The 23,592-nt window shown below is 42.0% G+C and overlaps 1 protein-coding gene across 4 annotated transcripts in view; it reads left to right on the top strand.

Annotated features, from left to right (window-relative positions):
- LOC147013171 (hemicentin-1-like) overlaps positions 1–20,906 on the top strand; it is a 45,567-nt gene extending 24,661 nt beyond the window's left edge. For all 4 annotated transcript variants that reach the window (XM_085854812.1, XM_085854813.1, XM_085854814.1 and 1 more), the window contains 7 exons: positions 4,940–5,120; positions 7,127–7,266; positions 7,435–7,600; positions 10,698–10,852; positions 11,487–11,700; positions 13,982–14,115; positions 20,352–20,906. In XM_085854812.1, coding sequence (XP_085710938.1) covers positions 4,940–5,120; positions 7,127–7,266; positions 7,435–7,600; positions 10,698–10,852; positions 11,487–11,700; positions 13,982–14,115; positions 20,352–20,606 — 1,245 coding nt within the window. In that variant the 3' untranslated portion in view covers positions 20,607–20,906. The remainder of the gene's footprint in view (positions 1–4,939; positions 5,121–7,126; positions 7,267–7,434; positions 7,601–10,697; positions 10,853–11,486; positions 11,701–13,981; positions 14,116–20,351) is intronic.
- Positions 20,907–23,592: the final 2,686 nt, after the last annotated feature.

The following is a 23,592-nucleotide window of genomic DNA, read 5'->3' as shown; positions in this document are numbered from 1 at the left end:
AGAGAGAGAGAGAGAGATGGGGATCAAGAGAGAGGAAGAGGGGTGAGGAAGGAGGGTGCTAGGAAGAGAGGGGGGTTGAGGAAGGGGGGGGGGAGAGCAAGAAATCTACATCCATTCCTTAACCTTTTCTTCACTCAATACAATTATCCTCACAGTCGAAAAAGTTAAGTTCACTGCTTTGGCAATTTCACATTTTCTTGTGTAAATATGGTGAAGGAGGGATCACTGCCCTGCTTGCAAAAAAAAAAAACTACGTAAATTCACTTTGTTATAAGAATCTTTAATTTTCCAAAATTTTCAGATTTCACTCCAGATTTTGACATTTAATTTGTCCACATGCTCTGACCTTGAAATCTGAAGATAGATTTCAATTATATACTTAAATTAGTCTGTGAGAGTACATTGTAGTTCCAGAGCATGGCATTTTTGAGCAAGCCAAAAAAATGGCAGTTTAAGACCCCTGCGAAGTGGGAAGAGGTTTTTCTGTTCCTCTATCTCTTTTACTCTTTATTCATCTTGCTTTGTCTGTCTGTCGATGGAGAAATGAAATCTTGCAGAATTTTTTCTGAAAGACTCACTTGGCTACGCCTGGATTGATTTGAGGGTAGTGGAGTAGCGGCTGAAACCCAAATCCTATCCATGTTCCTCCTGATGACTCCATCTTTGCTCTTGACTTATTCAGGTTCCTTCTGATGACCCCAATGCAGTATTTGATCTTCTATTTGATTTGGTTTTTCATGATCCATCCAGCCATTGGGACCATATTCTGTACAGTACATAACGGTGCTGCCGAAGCAGTCTTCTTGGCTGTTGGACACAATCCTGGATGGGTCGCCACTCTCGACGCAGGATACTCAAATGGCTCGATCATCCCAGAAAGCTAGTACTCATTTTGCTGACCTCAGAAGGATGACAGGCTGAGTCAACCTGGTATAATTCAACAGCCAAGCAGGATTTAAACTCAGGACCTTGGGATCCCAAGCCAGCCACCATAACCATTAAGCGAACACCAGGCATTTTTCATGATGAGTACCCCATTAATTACGGTATCTTCAAAAAGGGTGTTTATATTAAACCAAATACCCAGTTTTCATTCATGCATTCCCATGGAGTTCCCTAAGTATGCATGCAAAGTTTTGGGCCGCTGGATTTCATGGTTTTGGAGTTACGGACACACGCACACATTTATTATTATAGCTGCAGGTGGTTTGGAGGTGGAGGGCTTTGATTATATTTGAAATTGTGCTTTCATGTTGCATTTCAGGAATGGGAATGTTGGAGGAAAAAATTAACTTCCACCATGTTTGTGTATGTAATAAATAGATGGTCACTTCGCCCTGACAAGCTTTCTGCCGATTCAATTTTTTACTCCTTATATGATTTTCTTTGCACTCTGTTTCCTCCCTCATGATTGTCCAAAGGAAATGCTTGCTAAAGGCCCTGTCACACCTTGACGTTTTAGCCAGCATATGGCAAGTTATCAAAATGTATGTAAAACGCTGGCGTACCCTGAACTATTGATGGTTTTTTTTTCCAGTTTTGGACGTATTCATAACGAGTTTGACGTTTGCATAACGTATTAGTAATGTACACAGAACGTTTCGATAACATATAGGTAACTTATATCAACGAATGCTGAGCGTGTTGTCGGCGTTCACAACCGATGCCCAACGATAGTCTAACTTATGCATAGCACGGCAGCGTATTGCCGACGATCACGTGGCGTAGCCTATTAATCGGCTGCAGCTCGACATCGAAGTATCAAGCCGCTGTCACACCTTGACGTTTTAGCCAGCGTATGCCGACGTATGAAAAATTTGCCAAATACGCTGGCACACGTCGAATTCGTTCTGGGTAAGTTTTGTATACGTTGAGAGCACGCGGAAGCACGCGGAAGTACGCTGGCATACGTAGTAGTACGTCGACAAATTTTCAGCATGTTGAAAATTTTTCGACGAATGCCAGCGTATGACGCACACGTTCCGCATACGCTGGCCATAAGTTGAAGGCACGTTACGTGATCGTTGACACACGTCGACACACATTACTTGTAAGTTACTAATAAGTCGAAACACGTCGAGGTAATGTTTAGCGTACCCGAAACTTATTTCTAACCTATGAGTAAAGTGCTTTGAACCTATGTGTAACGTATCTCCAACGCATATTGACGTATGTAGATGTATTTGACGTCTTCCGGACGACCACAGAACTTACTGAACGTGTTACTAACTTACAGCTACCGTATAATGGCGTATTGGCAGCGTTTAGGGGAATTGTTGTATAGAAATGGGGTTCACACAGGAGGAACCCGTCAGTGTTCCAGACTCCATTGTTTTTTATTTTTATTATTTTTTTTTCTTCGGCATGACGGTGATGTTGACACTTCGATTTCTAGTGCGGTTATGATTTAAATCGTTGAGCGGCAGCCTACTAATTATATTATATTATAACCACACTAGAAATTGAAGTGTCAACATCACCGTCATGCCGAAGGAAAAAAAAAAACAGGGAGTCTGGAACACTGACGCTAAACATTACCTCGACGTTTTTCGACTTCTGAGTAACTTCCAAGTAACGTGTGTCGACGTGTGTCAACGATCGCGTAACGTGCCTACAGCTTATGGCCAGCGTATGCGGAACGTGTGCGTCATACGCTGGCATACGTCGAAAAATTTCAAGCATGTTAAAATTTGTCGACGAGCTCGGTGTACTACAACGTATGCCAGCATACTACGACGTATGCCAGCGTACTACGACGTATGCCAGCATGCTCTTAACGTATACAAAACTTACCCATAACGTATTCGACGTGTGCCAGCGTTTTTAGACAAATTTTTCATACGTCGGCATAAGCTGGCTATATCGTCAAGGTGTGACAGGGCCTTAAGAAACCTGGCATTTTTACCCACCAAGGCATACCACATGACCTGCAACCACAACCTTTTGCTTTGATGCTCGGTGTATATATGTATAAATATATATATATATATATATATATATATATATATATATATATATATATATATATATATAACAAGGTTTATACCATGTCAGAATCAACCTCAAGCAACGGAATTCCAAATTCACCAATGAAGCATTTTGCAATGTCAGATGGATTTGCCGAACTTCTCTTCCTCTTGTGTGACAAAGACGAGCTAAGCCTGGTTTTAATGCACCAATAAAAATTCCAGAATTTGATGCCGAGCAAAATATCCTCCAACGTGAAGAAATAAAACTGCGTTCATCACCTTCCCATTTGTACAGTGTGATAGAGAATCGTAAGTTGTGGGTCAGCTTTAAAATCATGATATTTCTTCCATAATTAGTATGAAGTTTTCACATAGTTCTCATTGTTCACACCATCAGCATCAAGATAAGTATCTGCTGCATGGCAAAACATAGATGTATGTGTGGAATATGTTCATACAATTGAATGGTGTGAAGACAAGAATGTTTACAAGGAGTAATCAATGAGTATGCAATTTCAAACAGATAAAGAAAACGTTTTTTTGATGGTGGGTTGAAGCCCACAGACGTATTGGCATATCCTACACAACATCCCTCCCCAGTACAGTGATTCATGTGGTGAAGATTAATTGCCACAATGTACTTTTCTTTTCCGACTGAAAAGCCAACGCTATTGCGTGGGAACATGGAGTCTTCCATTAAGCTGTCGTCCCATCTTGGTTTCCAAGTTATCATTCTCCGGAATCCACGGCCACATCCTCTCATGGCTTGGTGACTTCCTCTAGTCTCATAGTCAGCACATTTCTCTTTAATGAGATCCTTTCATCTCTTTTCATTGTCAAGGCTGGAGTGTCCCAAGGTAGTGCTTTGGGCAAAGTCCTGTTTCTTACCTTCACCAACGACCTTTCTGATCATCTTGAAAACCTTCCTTATGTTTTCACTGACAATTCTACTCACTGCAATGGCATCCCTCTTTCTTCAGATGGGCAGGTGTCATCCTGAAAGAATAAGGAGGTAGTCAAACATTTGGAATATGTATTTCAACTCTGACAAATCTAATACTCTCATTCTGTCTGTCTAATAGGACCATCAGGTGAACTCTCTCATTTACTTCCTTGAACAGCTTCTCCGAGAAAAGTTCAATCTCCCAAACATTTGGGCTTCACCATTAGCCATGATCTCTCTCGGGGAAACCACATATCAGAGTTGCCTTCCAAAACCAGCCGCTGACTGCGCATCCTCCATTGTACAAATAAAAGTCTTTCCTTGGCAAATCTGAACTTCTATCAACATTCAAGGCCTTCATTCACAGTGTGATGGTGGATTCTCTGCTCTTCCATGACCTGGCACTTCTACCTCACATATTTCACATTTTGATGCCAAAGAGTCCAAGGCCCTCTGAGTTGTTGGAATCTACCATAACGAAACTGAATTTCTTGGCCCTTCTCTGCATGGCAGACAGGTTGATAACCTCTGCCTTCTACCATCTACTTCCTTGTGTTGCACCCTCTGTCCTCTCCATGGTCTATCCCTCACCCAGTCCCAACCCTCACCCCAACCCATTTTTAGTGTGCTAGCATGAGTTGGTGAATATTGAAGCTACCCCTCATTGTCTTTCACGGAGACTATCGGAATTATCGCCGGCACCAGGCATGAATTGTAAAGTCCTGCGACCTTCAGTTGAATGGCAGGCTTGGCGAGCTGGTTCATGAATTTTTTTTTTTTGGTGGGGGGACATCCCTGGTCACACAATAAGGTAGGAATAATTGAAGTTGTTGACGTAGTCGTGGTAGTGCTGGTTGTGGTCTTCCACCCTTCCAGAACGTTGATACCTGTATTTAAAGTGCACAATAAATAAACCCTCGTTCTTGCCAGGATTCGGTTGAGATACCCTTGGGCTCAGAAAGTGTGGAATTAAAATGTTTTCGCTGTTCTGTTTTGCATCAACATCGTTTGTTCTTCATCCTTTCAGGTTCTCTACCATACAAAACGAAGGAATGTTTATAAACAACGGGGTATCTTTCATGGAAATCTCAACCTTGGAGACGGTGCCATGTTGCTGTCCGCAGTACAACAAACCGACATTGGGCGCTATGTCGGACGGATCCTCAGTAAAAGACAAAATTACTTTTGTGAAGTGAACCTGAACTTTTGTAAGTGCACACAAAAACTGTTTAGACTTTAATTTAACTAATTGTCACCTGACTTAGCTTGCATGATTGATAAAGTAAATGAAGTACTAAGTCTGACTGCATGTATAACATACTAAAGTCTCATTACTTCGCACGCTAAGTGCAAAGCGGGGTTAAGAAATTGGTTCACTCTGTCTGTCTATATATCTGTCTGCAGATATCAGTTAATGATTGAGGAACTACTTAATTTCAATTTAGTTTCATGTTTTGAACATTTTAGAACACGAATTGGAACAATAATCGGAACACAAACTTGCGGTTTAACAGTAATTTGTGCACATGAGATGAGACTCTGTACAATTTGCCAAACTCATAGCCAAGGTACTGCTAAACTGCAGGTTTGTGTTCCAATTCAAGGTCATTGCTTAAGGAGTAATATAATTGTTTTACTCTGCCTGTCTGACAATCCAGCAAAAATGAAAATCATTCCAAACAGGAATGTTACCGTTTTTAAGGACGTCATAAATGACACAAACAACAGGCACGAATAATTCATTTAGTATGTTAAATAGGGTGGTGTAAAAGATGGTGCATCAATGGTGGTAAACTTCCAGAAAAGTTTTTTTTCCCACCCACAGCCTTTAAAACTTTTATTTTATTTCAATTGAATTATATACTTCAACACTGTAGAACACAAATAGCCTGGTTGGCACTTCCAAAAACCTCCAGTTTAGCAGGACTTAAGATAAAATATGCCATTTTACATCATGTTGACCAATCAAATTTGCCGCTCGCGCTCTCAGCATTGGGGAATATCTAGATTCAGACAAAATGGCAGTTCGTAGGAAATATATATATATATATATATATATATATATATATATATATATATATATATATATATATATATATATATATATATATATATATATATCGCTCTCGGAAACACAAAGCATGGTTTGAAAATACCTTTCCCAAGTCCTTTTTATCACATGACTGCAGGGATAAAAGGTGTTCTCTGACATCTCTAATTTGTCTGTGGAAGGGAAGGGTAAAATGTGATGGTAATTATTGTAAAATATAATGCCAATGTAATTGGCAAGGAATATACAAGACAGAATATGAATTTTCAGAGTTACTTGGATCTCACATTCCGAAAGGGTTGCAGGATTATGGTTGATTACGAGGAGCAAAGTACAAAATGGTAATGGGTTGGATTGAGGAACTTGTTGGAGTAGAATTTAAAAGAAGAACAATTTGGTTTTTTTTTAATCATCGATGCAGATTTTTTTATAATCTTTTTAAAATTAAAGACACAAGTCATACCTTTAAGAAGTTGATTGTTAATTGTTGTGGGGTAAAAATAAGTTTAAACAAGAGGGAATATAGTGAACACCTTCCAAGAATTCCCCCTTTTTTGTGGTTTCTGCTTCATCTATGCATTATATGATGCAATCATCAGTCACGAGATATCATGTACTGTTATTATTATTATTATTATTATCATTACTTTGTATGCAGCCTGTTGCTGATGGTTGCATCATTAGTGGAAGCACAGCTGTGTTGCTGCTGTGGTGCCCCTGTTTCCAGTAAGCTGGTACTCGTTTTTTCTGATCTCAAAAGGATGACAGGCTGAGTTAACCCACCTGGTGTCATTTATCAGCATGACAGCGGCTCAAACTCAAGACCGTAAGATCTTAAGCCAGCCACCTAAACTGTTAAGCCAACAACAGCCTCAGCAATTACTATAATGAATATAGTAATAGTCTCCATTTTGTCTCCTTCCTCTTCAAAAAACCCCCACAATTGAGCTTTACTAGCACATGTGCTGTGTTTAAAAACCTTTTAAGAGACGATCTGTATTACCTGGTCTATCAGCATCAAAAGCTAAGTGTTCAGATGGGAAGACCAAACGTGCCAACCAAAGTTTACCTTGAGGATGAACACCATGGTGTTTGTATTATTGACATATTTGAATTATCACATGATGGCAATGTGTGAACATTTCTGTGTGATGATGTTGGCAGATACAAAGTTGCCCCAGCTACAGAAAATAATTCCAGTGGATGAAGGAGATGATGTTGTTTTACCATGCAAATGGCCTGGAAAACCCCAGGAATTGACCAAAGCAGAGTGGACAATCAAATCGATTGAAGACAATACAACTGTGAGTGTACTCTAATCAAACTTCAATTACAGTAAAGAACCCAGTACTCTAATACCTGAATACTGCTTTGGATGCTCAACACGTCATTACTCTTGATGTCTCGTTTTACTTTTCCTTGATTCTCCTTTGCTTTTGCATCTTCTGAACAATATGAAAATTCCATCACAGGAGGATGACAATGTATCTGAGAGATTTGGGGATTATATTGGAGACTTCAAAAGAGGAGATTGTTCTGTGGCGTTATATGAGGTGAAACCATCAGATGCAAGACGTTACATCGGGAAGCTTTACAATAAAACACATATTCACATCTGTGAAGTAACGCTGCAGATTGGTAAGTGCTCCTGAAGACAGGAAAACCGATTTGAACTCGTTCTTGCCAGGACTCGGTTGAGATACTCTTGGGTATCTATATTAGTTGAGATACGAATAGATGTTATATATCAAGTCTTATTGTTGACATAAAGTTAGTACAAGAGCCAACAAAAACAGGAATACACCGTTTAGTATGTATAGTATCGAGCAAATGCATATATTTGATGGGATTCAATAATGAATTTCTTATGCTGGGATTCAAATTACATCTTCTACTTAACGACCATAATTATTCCTAACTTCTTATGGAATTGGCCAGGGGAACATTTTTGGCCTTGGAAGTCTTTCATGCACTGACTGACCTGATCTGAAGTTCGACTGATAACGGCAGGAATTTGTAAGTTGACCAGGGTGGCGAAAACTTTCCCACTATTCATGAAAATATACCGTGGATGTTAACATCCACGAACAAAGAGTGCTGGCAGACATGTTCTCAACATCCGATCGATGGCGCACACATAGATACAATCACCCAGCACCAAGGTGACAGTTTATAGCAGTGTTGAGTTTCGAACTTGGGCTAACCTGTCAACGACAAGTGAGCAACCAGCCAATTCATTACTAATATGTATGTATGTATGTATGTATGTGTGGATGTATATATATATATATGAGCCTGGTGTTGGCGCAGTGGTTAGGGCAGCGGCTTGGGATCCAAAAGGTCCTGAGTTCAAGACCCGTTGGGCCACTGAATTAATACACCAGGGGGTTGACTCAGCCTGTCATCCTTCTGAGGTCAGCGAAATGAGTACCAGTGTACTGGGCTGGTGTATACCCTGGTTAAAATAGGTGTACCATATCCCTGTGTCGTAAGAGGCGACCAGGGTTGCGTCAGGAAGGGCATCCGGCATAAAACATGTGCGAAATCACTATGCGGATCATACGGATGATCCGCTGTGGCGACCCCTAAAGGGAGCAGCCGAAAGAAGAAGAAGAAGATATATATATAGATATATATATATACTTTCAAATCTGGAGCTTACATTTTGTAATAATGCTTAGTTTTAGAGATTCTCTCAGTTATTCATATACACAAATTAAATAAAGTCACAAACACTGGCATCTCGAGGCGTTTATAAACACTGCAATATACCCTGTGATTCGTAGCTATGATGAACAGGCAATCGATAATATGAGTGACGAAAGTGAAAAAAAAAGTACATTGTTAAGAAATCGTTGCGGCCTGTTCCGAGTCAAAGACTGGTTGAGCAGGCCAAAAACATGGCGGCTTCAGACCCCAGTGAGGTCACCCAGGAAACGCCTGAATACCCCAGACCGTGAAGTAGCCGAGGATTGCTTGATGAAGGATATAATTAAATAATGCCGTTAATTTACGCAAAAGGGGGTTTTAATTAACCCAAACATCCAGTTTTCACTTTTGCTCTTCCATGGAGCTTTCTTAGTGTGTCTCGAAAGTTTCAGGCTGCGAGGTTTTATGGTTTTGGACTTATGGAGGAGACACACTGACGCGCGTGTGCACACACACTCACACACACACACACACACACACACACACACACACACACACACACACAGCCTTTTTTTCGTGTATATATATATATATATATATATATATATATATATATATATATATATATATATATATATATATATATATATATAATACTGTATACAATAATTTTGAGTGAAGATTGATATAACTATTACGGACATACCATAATTGTGATGAATTGAAAGCTGATAGACAAGATTAGCTGAGAGGTACGTGACTCACCTCTGAGCTGTCTCACCTGCGTGTGAATCTTCACCAAGCTATAAACTCTCATCTTGGCGTTTCGACAGCAGGGCGATTCACCAATGTGTGCGTCATCTATCAGGAGGATGTTTAGCCGGAGGACCCATGTACCTGCACTTATCATTGGACATTAAATATCCCACAGTATCTTTCGTGAAGATTAGGCAAGTTTTTTCTGGCACCGTAAAGAATTTACAAATCGCTGCCAAAATTGATCGGTCAAGCCTCAGGCATAGCCAACCATTTTGTGAAAGTCTTGGGTGAAAAACATTTCCTGGCAGACCCCACAAGATGGTTGGAATAATTGAAGCCGTTAAAAATCCTAAAACCCAGAACCAGAGTTAAGGAAGGGGATGAGGCTGAGTCTTTGGGCCTCTCACTCTCCCACCGCAGGCAGGTCGGTGGTCTTTCTGTCTTCTACTGTCTCCTCTCCAGTCTCCCCCCCCCCCCCCCGCTCTCTCTGCGATTTGTCCCCACCACATTTCCGTATGGCGCTCAAGGTCCGCCAACAATCCCCTTCTGGTAAAACTACCAAAATCACGAATCACTGCTCACCTTCACTCTTTCATTCCTCTTTTTCCCCGCCTTTGGAATAAACTCCCTCACTCTACTCAATCCCATTCTTCCCTCCAGGCCTTTAAAACAACTGTTCACCATCACGCCTTATCATCCAAATCACCCCCATCCAAATCCTCGATTTTTTCTACCCCCGTTAATCCACCCCAAACCCACCTCCTTCAAATTCCCTGCTTTCCTTCCTGAAAGCCCCTGTGGTGTCCATCTTGTATACCCCGTGTTCCCCGCCCCATCCCTCTCCCTTCCACAGATCTCCTAATGTCTCTGTTCCCCATTGTTTTGTCCTTCCCACTCCCACCCCTCGTCTCATGTCCCCCTTGCTGTGCGTTGTGTGTTAGCTCTCATACGAGCCTCGACAACGTATACAAAAATTAAAAAAATTAAAAAGCTAAACCGAAATTTGTGGTTTTATTTAAAACAAGCAGCACGAGGTAAAGCATCTTTCAATTATGTTTCTTTTATAAATACACAATGACTCGGCTCGCATAAGAGCTAAAAAATGGTCGTGGATGAATCCAAATCTATCAAAAGCAACCAAAATAATTTGACTTTAATTAATTCCATACGAACAACTTGACCAATGATCTGAAAAAGCATTTGTTGAAAAATTAAGTTTGATGTTGCTTAAACTCAAGTGCAAGTTTGATGACTTTTGCATACACACCATTCTTTTGTTGAAATACTTATGGTTTTGTACCCCTGTATTGTGTGATTGTGCTTTCAGTCTCCATCGACATCACAATGACGTCAAGCAAAGAGCCAAAAATAATGGTCGTGGATGAATCCGAAGATGTTGTTCTAAATTGCAAATGGCCTGGAAAGAACGGAAATGTGCAAAATATTGAATGGACATTCAAGTCGAATGGACGTGACAGCACTGTAAGATGCCTCTTCATGCAATTATTTACCATAGATATCTGCTGAAACTGCTATCCTATTATGATGAATGAATACTGATCAGGATTCAATTAGGAATATCATTCGGTTGGTTGCTTTCTTCTTGAGGTACTGCTTATGTAGTACCAAGTTAGATTATGGCAGGAACTTGAATATCTTTTCAAAATGGACGAATGCATTTCTAAGATCCATCAGCAAATGCTAACAGACAGGACAACCATGTTAACATCCCCTGAAAAGGACAGATTTATGTTACGATGCATCGCCCCACCTGTGTTTCACCAGGACGACAGTTTACAGTCAGATCAGGAATCAAAATCAGACAGCACAACTCAAAGTCAAATATTGTACATCGAGGCAATGATGTTATCCAATGAATAGCTTGTTCTGTCAATATCTGTTGATATCACTCCATCTCTTGATGTTATTAGTCCAAATGTTAATGTTTTCCTTCAAATCATTGTCTGTTGCATGCGCTTAGTAATTGAAAGTTTATGTCAGGAAATACTTGTCCTCCAACCAGATTTAAATATATACATATATTTTTTTTTATGATAAAATAGCTTTGTGATGTTGTTCTCACATTCTTGAATCTGTTGTTCTGAAACCCTTCCAGGTGCTCTACAAAGACGCAAAACCAAAACGTCGTGATCTTCATCACCACCACAAGCACTCTGTGCGACACCATAAATATCACTTTGAGGGAAACTTTAAATATGGCGATGGTTCAATGTTATTGACGAGAGTGCAGCAATCGGACGTGGGGCAGTATACTGGGAAGCTTGTCACTTCCAAAGAAAATTGCACCTGCAAGATTAACCTGTATATTGGTAAGTGTAGTCGACTGGAGAAATGGTGTGATTTTTGAGAGTATTCAAACTTGACCTGTACTATTTCATTCTAAAAGAAAGACTAATAAATGTACACAATTATTGAGGAATTCAAGAAGGTGGAAAATGAAATAACAGAGGGTAGAACAGCAAATTATGAAATTTCTGCTCAAAGAAACTGTTGAAAGTTCGCTGATTGGTTTCACATTCTGGTGATCATTGCCAATCATTGACATCTGTATTTGAGCAGTGCAAGTAATTTAAATATGGACTTAAAAGTGCACAGAATGAACCACACATCAGTGCAAGACCAACTACCTCAATCAATAACAAACTTCTCGTGAGTTTAGGATCTGATTTTTATTGGTCGAGGTGTATATTTTTGTCAAACCGTTTCAGAAGTTAACATTACTGATGGAAGTGCTGTATCTATCATTCATTACAAATCAATTGTGATTGTAAACAGAAGTCCAGGCCAAAGTTGAACCACCGACACAATCATTTTGCTTCACTCGCATCAAAACACTCTTTGTTTCAAAAACATCTGATGAAAGTTTGCAAACCAAATAATGAAATAGGTCTGGCACCCTGCCCTACTCACCAAACTCTCTTCCCATGGTATTCAAGGCCATCTCCACTCATGGCTCGCAGACTTCCTCTCCTGTCGCAGTCAACGTGTGGCCCTAAATGGAGTTCTTTCATCCCCTCTTCCTGTGCAGGCTGGAGTTCCTCAAGGTAGCGTTCTGGGCCCTGTTCTTTTTCTGGTTTTCATCAGTGATCTCTCGGACTCTCTGGAAAATCCTCTATTTCTCTTTGCCGACGACTCCACCCTCTGCCGTACCATCTGTCATCCCTCAGACCGGCAAGCAGCAGCTTCTTCGCTCACTGCAGATCTGGATAAAATCACAAACTGGTCCAACACGTGGAACATGTCTTTCAATCCAGACAAATCTCACACTCTCACTATGTCTCTTCGAAAGGACCGTTTACAAAACCCCCCCATCCACTTTCTCAACAATCCTCTGGAAGAAGTCTTTTCTTTCAAGCTTCTAGGTCTCACTATCTGTCATGACCTTTCCTGGGAAAGTCACATTTCCAACCTCGCCTCAAAAGCCAGTCACCGACTGGGAATCCTCCGTCGTGCTAAGTCCTTCCTCGGCCCTCTTGAGCTCCTGACCACTTACAAAGCTTTTGTCCGTAGCCTGATGGAGTACTGCTCTCCCCTCTGGGCTGGTGCTCCTGCCTCCCACCTTTCTCGGCTTCACGCTGTCGAAACCAGGGCATTTAAGATCATCGGCATCTCCCGCAATGAAGCTGAGTCTTTGGGCCTCTCACTCAATCACCGCAGGTTGGTCGGTGGTCTTTCTGTCTTCTACCGACTCCTCTCCAGCGTTGCCCCCCCTGCTCTCTCTGCGATTTGTCCCCACCACATTTCCACAGGGCGCTTAAGGTCCGCCAACAACCCCCTTCTGGTAAAACTACCAAAATCACGAATCACTGCTCATCTTCACTCTTTCATTCCTCTTTTTTCCCGCCTTTGGAATAAACTTCCTCACTCTATTCTTTCCCATTCTTCCCTTCAGGCTTTCAAAACAGCTGTTCACCACCACCTCTTATCTTCCCCCATCCAAATCCTCGATCTTTTCTACCCCCGATAATCCACCCAAGCCCACTTCCTTCATTTCTCCTGCTTTCCTTCCTGAAAGTCCCTGAAATGTCCATCTTCTCTTCGCCATGTTCCCCGTCCCATCCCCATCCCTCTCCCTTCCACAGTTCACCTAATGTGTCTGTTCCCCACTGTTTTGTCCCTTCCACTCCCGCCCCTCTTGTCTCATGCCTCCTTGCTGTGAGTTGTGTGTTAGCTCTCATACGAGCCTCGACCAAGGTGTACAAAAAAAAAAAAAAAAAGTAATATTGATAATGGTTCAATGCTGGCACACCTATGTCCTGGATTTTTCACTAATCCAGCCAGAATTACACTTTGCTGTAAATGCAAATGGAACTACAAAGTTGAACTCTTATATTCAAAAAAATGAGCGCTGAACCTGGGAGTGTCAGCTGAGGTTCCATCACCAACAGCGACAGACAATGATCAGCAATTAAAAGAAAAAATTCTCAACCATAACGATTTGTTTGAGGTCAAAAATGCAGATCTCATTATTGACCTTTTTGCATATTATGGTATTTCACATGCTCTTAGAGTACACGATGTGATGTGGTATATCTACTCGTGCTTGATTCTGTGTGATTATTTTCCACATCGTGCTTGTGCTGAGTGCAGGAACGAAGGAGAGGAAGGAATCATTCTCCATAAAGGAAGGAGATAATCCCTTGTTTGAATGTAAATGGCCAAATGGATCAGAACCAATAACATCAGTCCAGTGGAAGTTCCAGTCCATTGAAACTGAGCGAATTGTAAGCATCTAATAATATCTCATCCCAGCATTGTAAGCATCTCATACACATTAACGTGTTCCTGTGACATCATTCTGAGTGTCGAAATCCAATTTGATGTGATGCAGTTTCATTTTTAAAAAAGGGAAAGAGCAATCAGAGATTGCAGACCCTCACTCGGACTTATTTTGTGTGGTGTATTTTGTGTGGTGTTTGTGTAGTTCTGTGTGGTGTATTTTGTGTGGTGTTTGTGTACGGGCGTTTTATGTAATTAATAAGAGACATAATTAGAACTGCCACGATATAAATGCTGGCAGTGATGACTGGTTCAGCCATTTCAGAAAAGAAGATTTTTAAAGGTTTAAAAAAAAAAATCAATATGGCTGTTGATTCACGTGACCGATGATGTCATTAAAAATTTTGTGGACCATTTTATCCCTAGATGAACCTCAAAAATTTTCATACTGATCGCATGCAGCATTCCACACATGCAATTATGATGTCATAATGAAGGTACCGATGACATCATTAAAAAATCACTCTCGTTTCTCATGAAGAATACTTGCTGCATGCCAAGTTTCAATTTTTTCCTTGGTGCGGTTTCAGAGATACAGAGGTCCAAAGTTTTCCATTTTCCAAGATGGTTGCCACACCACGTGACCTATGACGTAATATTTATCACTACAACATTCTACATGAGTAGTCCCACCAATGGTGAAAATTTCATCTCAATCCGACAAGAGGTTGCGTCAAAAAACACGAAGGTTCTGTGCTCACAAACAAACGAACAGACAAACAAACAAACAAACAAACAAACAAACAAACAAACAAACAAACAAACAAACAAACAAACAAACAAACAAACAGACAAACAAACAAACAAACAAACGAACCCAAATGCAAACCTGGTGTTGGCTTCGCAGTTGGGGTGGCGGCTTTGGATCCTTGGGTCCTGAGTTCAAGCCCTGTTGTCAGCTGAATAAACGCCAGGGGGTTGCCTCAGCCCGTCATCCTTCTGAGGTCAGTGAACTGATTACCAGTGGAGCAGCCAAAAGGCTTCACTCGAAGGGAAGGGGTATTGATGGATTTATTAAATCTGGTATTGGTGTGGTGCAGGCATGATGGGCCGAATGGCCTCCTCCTGTGTATAAATTCCTTGTAATCCTTGGAAAATACCCTCTCCTTCGGTGAGGGTAACTCGTGCAGCACTCAATAATGTATACCTATGCCAGGCAGAACAGTTTACATTTTGTATCCCACTGATAGGCCGGATATGCTGAGCTGAATCAAAATTTCATTGGCTTGTTCTTGTCATCTAACAAACTCATCTACCAAGTTTTGTCATAATCCATCAAACAAAATTTTGAGATATCATGGTATATACTGTATCGTTTTTGGCTCCATTTCTCAATGGTGAAGAATCACTTGGAAAATTTTAAAATTCTCAGATCTAGTTTCAGACCCAGATATTCACCAAAATCAAATCAATTCTTCCTCGTCATACATCCAACTTGGCCACCAAGTTTCGTTCAAATCTGTCCACAACTCTTAAAGATAGCTTGCTGTAAATCGTTTTGGCCCTGTCTCTCAATGGTGAAATCATCACTTTCAATATTCTACTACCCGGATCTGGATCCGGATCTTCAACAAAATCTCATCTTTTTGTCCTTGTCACACACCCAACCTGTCCACCAAATTTCGTCCAAACCTGTCCACCAAATTTCGTCCAAATCTGTCCGACACTTTTTGAGATATCCTGTTCACAGACAGACGGACAACCAAACAAACAGACAAACAGACGTACAGATGGGGTGAAAACATAACCTCCTTCGACCTTTGGTGGCGGCTAAGGCAGCTAAGGCCTCACCCGGGTTTTCGTTTCCCATTCTCATCTGTGCTTGAGTCTGGTGTGTGGGCCCTTCAGACTTATTTATTTCTCCTGTATATGGTAAATTATCTATTGTGAATTCCGTGTTCCCCCTTTCTCCCCCTCCCTTCACAACCTGCAGTCGTACTCCCCCGTTGTGATTCCACCATCCCCTGGTAATTATTTTGGTTGGGAAATAAAACATCTTAAGTTCGATTAAGGTTCATGTATACTTCTTGTGATCCCGAGCATGCAAAGCCGCTATTAATCAGACGTGTCCAAGGCTGTAATAGCCAGTTTGGTCTATCTATCCGTCCCGCGTCGGTGTTAATCGGCGTGGACACGACAATATTATATACACACATATTGACATGTGATCATGCACACATTATACAATACGCAACGTATTATAGCGAACGTAGTGAGCTTCATACTCAACGCGTGCACATGACAGAATAGGAAACAACAACACAATACCTTGGCAATTTGGAATCTGTGTCGTCGGCTATGACCCTTTTGCTTCCGGTTTTTTTTTGCTTCCAGTTTTTTTTTTGCTTCCGGTTTTTTACTCAACGCGTGCACATGATAGAATAGGAAAAAAAAAAAACAACAACAACAACAACACAATACCATGGCAATTTGGAATCCGTGTCGTCGGCTATGACCCTTTTGCTTCCGGTTTTTTTTTGCTTCCGGGTTTTTTTTCTTCCGGGTTTTTTTTGCTTCCGGGTTTTTTTTGCTTCCAGGTTTTTTTTGCTTCTGGTTTTTGTTATGGGGAATGATGCATGCCGGGAGATAAAGGCATCGTCAGAGACATGAAAGACCCAAATATCAGACATGGTGTATATTTCCTCCACTGATTTTAATAAAGATATCTCCCGCATCATCAAAAAATTATTTTTCATCGTGATTTACATTATTTGATCGCTGATCCCGAATCCAGGCCGAAGTAACCGGAAATTGCAGCATCGAATGTAAGAAGAATTCTACGTTCGCTTCTAGGCTTTGCCTATTCCATATTAAATGTTATATACACATATTATACAGGACACACATGCTAATGGAGGTGGATCCCTTGAGACTGGGTTGGACTCCATTCCATCTCCTGAAACCCACCCACGTGTGGAGAGAGCACCCAACAACAGCAACTTGAATACACACACACAAACTTGTGGGATATGCTTACACATTGTGTAAGCATATGAACTGTGATTCCCCAACATCTCGGGTCGCTTACCTGTATTTGATTTTTTTTTTTTTTTTTACATTTGAAGACTGAACAACACGTCTTCTATCATTAAATAAAGGTACCGTTTTGAGGCAACAAAGGTACATTTTGATTACAACAACGATGTAATGCGTGTTTTGTTCACAGCGATCGTGGCAGCGGGCTAATATACACCAATGAAGATACGTTCTCATGATGTTGAGGAAAGAAAATAGGTCTTTCATTTAAAAAAAAAAAAACTTCTGGTTTTTGCCTGACTTTTCAAGGCTTATAAACTAACCGATGGACATGCAATTCACATAATGTAATATGTGAAATAAATAAACATTAAAATTGGCTTGGTCGTGAAGCTCCTGCGTTCGTAATTAAGTAGTCAGGAGGCTGCCGGGGAAATTACCAAGATATTTTCATGAACATGTACACTTTAAATAAGTTATATACACGTACACTTCAAAGTTATATGAAATGTACATGTATACTTTCATACACTCAACATCACCTCTGAGTTCATGTACATTTTAAAACCGAACATGGTACGTTTTCATGACAACGAAAATACTCATGATTACTATTTGAAATCTTTAATCGAGAAAACTGTCCTTTTGTCGGCGTTTTGTATGTTCTGTATGCTGTTGAGATGTCAAGGGATGTGTTCAGTTACCAAGTAGCTCGGTAGCGGTTGTCAAGACAGCCGTTCCTTATCAACGGTTTTGAATAGAGTGTTTGTTTGAGTGCTTAAGCCACTCGATGAGCGCTCTACAAGAAACTTGAATCTGAACACAAGCAGCCGCACTTGGTAACTAACAGAGAGAGGAGGAAGAGGTGGGGTGGGAGGAGGAAGGGGAATGGGTGGGGTGGGAGTCCAGAGGGACTGGGTGGGAGGAGGCAGGGGAATGGGTGGGGTGGGAGTCCAGAGGGACTGGGTGGGAGGAGGCAGGGGAATGGGTGGGGTGGGTGTCCAGAGGGACTGGGTGGGAGGAGGCAGGGGAATGGGTGGGGTGGGAGTCCAGAGGGACTGGGTGGGAGGAGGCAGGGGAATGGGTGGGGTGGGAGTCCTGAGGGATTGGGTGGGAGGAGGCAGGGGAAGGAGTGGGGTGGGAGGAGGCAGGGGAAGGGGTGGGATGGGAGGAAGCAGGGGAAGGGGTGGGATGGGAGGAAGCAGGGGAAGGGGTGGGGTGGGAGGAAGCAGGGGAAGGGGTGGGGTGGGAGTCCAGAGGGAGGAGATGGGGTGGGAGGAGGCAGGAGAAGAGCTCAAGTGGGAGGAGGAAGAGCTGAGGTGGGAGGAGGAAAGGGTGGGGTTGGAGGAGGCAGGGGAAGAGGTGGGGTGGGAGGAGGCAGGAGAAGAGGTGGGGTGGGAGGAGGCATGGAAAGGGGTGGGGTTGGAGGAGGCAGGGGAAGAGGTAGGGTGGGAGGAGGAAGAGGTGGGGTGGGAAGAGGGATGGAAAGGGCTGGGGTTGAAGGAGGCAGGGAAAGACGTAGGGTGGCAGGAGGAAGAGGTGGGGTGAGAAGAGGCATTGGAAGGGGTGGGGTGGGAGGCCGGACGGACGAGGGTGGGAGGTGGCAGGGGAAGGGGTGGGTTGGGAGGAAGGAACCGGTGTTGCTCAGTAACGCTGGGTACCCCTGCGAGTCTAATATATAAAGCTCATTCGAACCACTGATTTACTGACTGACTGATGTTAAAGATCGGTACCTTCCAGGTGATGTAGAAAGCTGAAATTTTGTGTAACGATGGACATCAAAGCTGATACACGGGTAAAAATCACAGAACTGTCAGAACCATCCGTAAATGAAAATATAAATACTGTAAATGAAAATATGTAAATGAAAAAATGCAGCTAAGCGACCCGAGACAATGGGGCAGCATGTTAATTTTGCATGCCAATGGACATCGAAACCAATACACCAGGAAAAATCTCAGAACCGTCGGAAAGCATCCGCAAATGAAAATATAAATCAATGCAAAAATAAATAAATGAAAAATCAAATGTACAGCAGGTGAGCAACCAAAGAAAATGGGGAAGCACGGTTCATCACTGCTTACAATGTGTAAGCATACCCCACTAGTAATATATATATATATATATATATATATATATATATATATATATATATATATATATATATATATATATATATATATACATGCACACACAGGGGTAGAAATTTTGAGACCTGCGAGAGCTCAGTTTCACTATCTGAAACCAGCATTTGGAGATAACAACCAATGACACACACACACACACACACACACACACACACACACACACACACACACACACACACACACACACACACACACACACAATTCAAAATGATCCCATAACTGGATACTTGCAATAGTTAGTGAAGGAAACTCGTCATAGTTCAACATACAAGTTTCTACAATTCATTGAAAAAAAATCTTCCTTTATATATCGTGAAACAGTATATCATGATTGCAGAAAAAGAAAGAATGTATTTCCATGTCTTGGACTATGGTGAGTATCGCATTCTGAGAACTGCTTGAAAGCCTCGAGTATGTGTCATATGTAATATGTTGATATAATTTGTGTATGTATATTCATTACTGTATGTATTTTGTGGCGAATATAACGTGTATATATACAATGTATATTATGTACATAATATATGGGATGGCGGGACAGCCTAGAGGTTTGCACACTCGCCACTGAGCTGTCTCGCTTGGGTTTGAATCTCGGCCCAGCTATAAACTGTCACCCTGGTGATTCATGTGCAAGGCAAGACATCAATGTGTGGACCGTCCATTGTAAGGACGTTAAGCTGAAGGACTAGTCTTCCAGCTCTGCTTGTTGGTGAACATGAATGATCAAATGGTGTATGTCACACAGAGTAAGTGAGCTATCGCCGCCTCCCAAGACAAATTCAAAATTCTTCCCCTGAGTGAATACTGGGAAAGCAATGGAAAACTACCCAGCATAACCCTTACAAAGAGACTGCTTCGGCAGCACCAATAATGCTCTGTGAAGCTCTGCACATTTCTTGTGATGATATATTGTGTATTGTTTATGTATCATGTGTATGTGGACATAGTGTGTATTTGTATTGTATGTGTATGTAATTTCTCCACATGTATGTTGTGCCAGCTCACAGGAATGGACCTTTGCTCTAAACTCATCCAAGCCTTGCCCTTCTCTTCTTCAGGTTCTTACCTGCCCAGCCGCTCATAATGACAGTGGCGATCAGCGTGCAACTTGTGTGGGAGACCTTTCAAATGGAGATGGATCAATGATCCTGTATCCAGTCAATGAATCAGATGTTGGATTTTATACCGCGATGTTATTCCGATCAGGACGGGTTCACGTTTGTGAGTTTGATTTGCACATTTACGAGGGTGAACTTCACTCTGTAGAGTCTTTCGAGTTTGAAGGCTTTGGTGTAGACATCAGAAGTTCATGAATGGATTGTTACAATCAAGGAAATATAATCAACATTATTCTAATTATGGTTTTAATCCATATCGAAAACTTCACGGACAAGCTCTTACCATTAAAGTATCTGTGACTTCCGAAAGTCAATCTCAAGTCTATTGTGATTGTAAGTAATAAAGTTTTATTTTGAGAATGACAACGTATTAAATACTCATATATCACTATACTGTCTAAACCTTTAGAAAGTCGTGGTTTCTTCCAAGTCGATTGTCAACATGTAATTAATTATAACAACCTTAAAATCCTGGAATAAATTTTAATTTTCTTCCATTGTGCTCTGTCTGGATGACGAATCATAACAGTTGAGGACAATGGGTTGTTTTATTCAGCAACAAGTTTCATGTTGACCATTTTGTCCTGCTTTGGAATCATTAAGGCAAAGACACCACTATCCAGGACTGGCATTAATGTGAACCTGCGATAATCCATGTACCATTGGACATTTAGGGTGGTCCATGGAAATGCCTTGTGGAGATCTCTCCCTTACCCAGTGTAGAAAAAGCATTTACAATGGTTGCACGGATTTTGTTGACATGTATATATATTATTTGCTGAAAATCAGACATTTTTATTCTCCTTCGAGTCGTATCCTTTGATTTGTGTTTGGGTTATGGTTGCTGGCAGGGACATTACCCTTGTAGTCTTTCTAAAGGTTGATAAACTTTACTGTTCTGAACTGGTGTGGGAAATAAAATGCTTAATATTGTTGGCAAACAGAAACAAATTCAGGGAATGTCTAATTAAAGGGAAAACAAAAGTAAAAGAGAGGACGTTGGTTATGGGACAATAAGTACAAGTCAAGATAAAGTTAAACATCTCTGATAGGATTCTGTGTTTGTGGAAATTTATTTATCATGGTGAGGATTAGTAAAGCTCCAAGGATATTATTAAAAGGAAAAGGGAAGAAAGTGGGATTAACAAAAAAACTGAGCGAACACAATGATGAACCAAAATTCACAACAGAAATTTACTGGTATATTACTCGTGAATGAGCTTCTCCCAGACAGACTTGGTATTGGAGAGGTGGTGAGTGGTGACATGTTACAATCTCATAAATAAACATCATTTTCTGTCTGTCTGTGTGTAATGCCAATTATGTGAAAACTGCTGAGCCAATTGCCACCAAACTTGGCACATGGACCAAGTTCGACCTCTTGGTGACAATGGGATGCTTGTTTTAATCTGGAGCCATGGGGGTTCAGGAGGGAAGGTCGAGAAAAAATTATCCATGTCAATGTGTATTGTGTTGCACCACCCGGTGGTGGTGGTGGTGGTGGCAGAGGGTATTACAAGTCAGCTGTTGAGAAATAACTTGCTTTTTGCATTGTACACATCCCCAGAGAGTGGGAAGCCCCAAAGCTACCCTCGACTAACAAAGAGAGGCAGAGGAAGGGGGGTGGGTATCTGGAGGAAGAGGAAGCGGTGGGGTAGGTGTCTGGAGGGAGGGTGTGGGAGGAGGGAGGGAAAGGGGTGGGGTGTAAGTCTGGGTTGGGAGGATACAGGGGTTGCGGTGGGATGAGTGAGGGGAAGAGATGGGAGGAAGGAGAGGAAAGGGCGAGACAGGTTTCCCGGCATTGCCGACACCCCTGATAGTCTTGAATATATGAAGGAATGAAGACTTGTGGGAACTACAGAGAGTTTGTTTGGGAGACAAGTTTGAGAGAGCTCAATTGAGTGCATGTGAATGAACATTCTATATCGGGTACATGAAAAAATAAGAGGGTAATTGAGGATGGTGTGCCTCCCAGCAGATGTGATGTGTAAGAGAAAAGCAGAGAAAACAGCTTCAGCAAGGTCTTTGATAAGGTATAGAACTGAACGATAGCTATCAGGCTGAGATCGTTTAACTTTAAGAGAAGACTGTTTGATTATTTCCTGTAAAAAACGATCAATGATGCATCATTGTGATGAGAGTTTTCTCAAATAATAACCATTTGGTCTGCACAGCATTCAAGGTGGTTTAGTCGATGTATGGAATTTCCATCTGAAGTTGAGGATAATGTGTGACAAGTAAGAGTATCCAGGGGCACTGGGAGAGACTTCGGTTCAGCCAACAGTAGTGAACACAAGTTTGATGTGGCGAGTGGCGAAGGTGAGGCGCCGTGGCCAACAATGGTGCAACCACAATCTCCTGAATATATCTTTTCATTTATTTGCGACTTAAATCTCATTAGCATCCAATCCGACATACATATAATGAAAAGCTTCTTCTTTGAGGTGAGAATTAACTGGTCACCTCCAAACCCAACCAAGTACTACTTTCCAGCAGTTTGGATTCACTCCTTCCCTCTCCACTCTGGAAATGCTACGGCTCATTTCTCAGCAAAGGTTGAAAGCACTCAATCTTAAATAAGACGACAGGACAGTCTCCCAAGACAAATGTCAGACCTCTTGCTCTGCCTCTTGCTGTGCCTCATACTCTATCTATCCTGACTCCTCACCCCCAAGCCTGGAATCACTCCAACCACACCCCAGCCCAGACTCGTTCCAGCCACATCCCAGCCCGAACTTGCTCCAGCCACACCCCAGCCCAGCCCAAACTCGCCCAAGCCACATCCCAGCCCAGACTTGCCCTAACCACAACCCAGCCTGCACTCGCTCCAGCCACACCCTTGCATGCACTCGCTCCAACCACACCCCTGCCTGCGCTTGCTCCAGCCACACCCCAGCCCAGCCCAAACTCGCCCAAGCCACAGCCCAGCCCAGACTTGCCCTAACCACAACCCAGCCTGCACTCGCTCCAGCCACACCCTTGCATGCACTTGCTCCATCCACACCCCTGCCTGCGCTTGCTCCAGCCACACCCCTGCCTGAACTCGCTCCAGCCTCTCCCAAGCCCGGACTTGTTCCAGCCACACACAGCCTGGCCTAGCTACAGTCATACCAGGATCGGACTCACTCCAGACACACCACACCCCAGACTCACTCCAGCCACATGCCAGCCTGCAATTGCT

Source organism: Eptatretus burgeri, chromosome 14, assembly GCF_056783735.1.
Source record: "Eptatretus burgeri isolate ZD-2024b chromosome 14, Ebu_testis_v1, whole genome shotgun sequence".
Taxonomy (NCBI): domain Eukaryota; kingdom Metazoa; phylum Chordata; class Myxini; order Myxiniformes; family Myxinidae; genus Eptatretus; species Eptatretus burgeri.
This window is presented reverse-complemented; position numbering and strand designations above follow the sequence as displayed.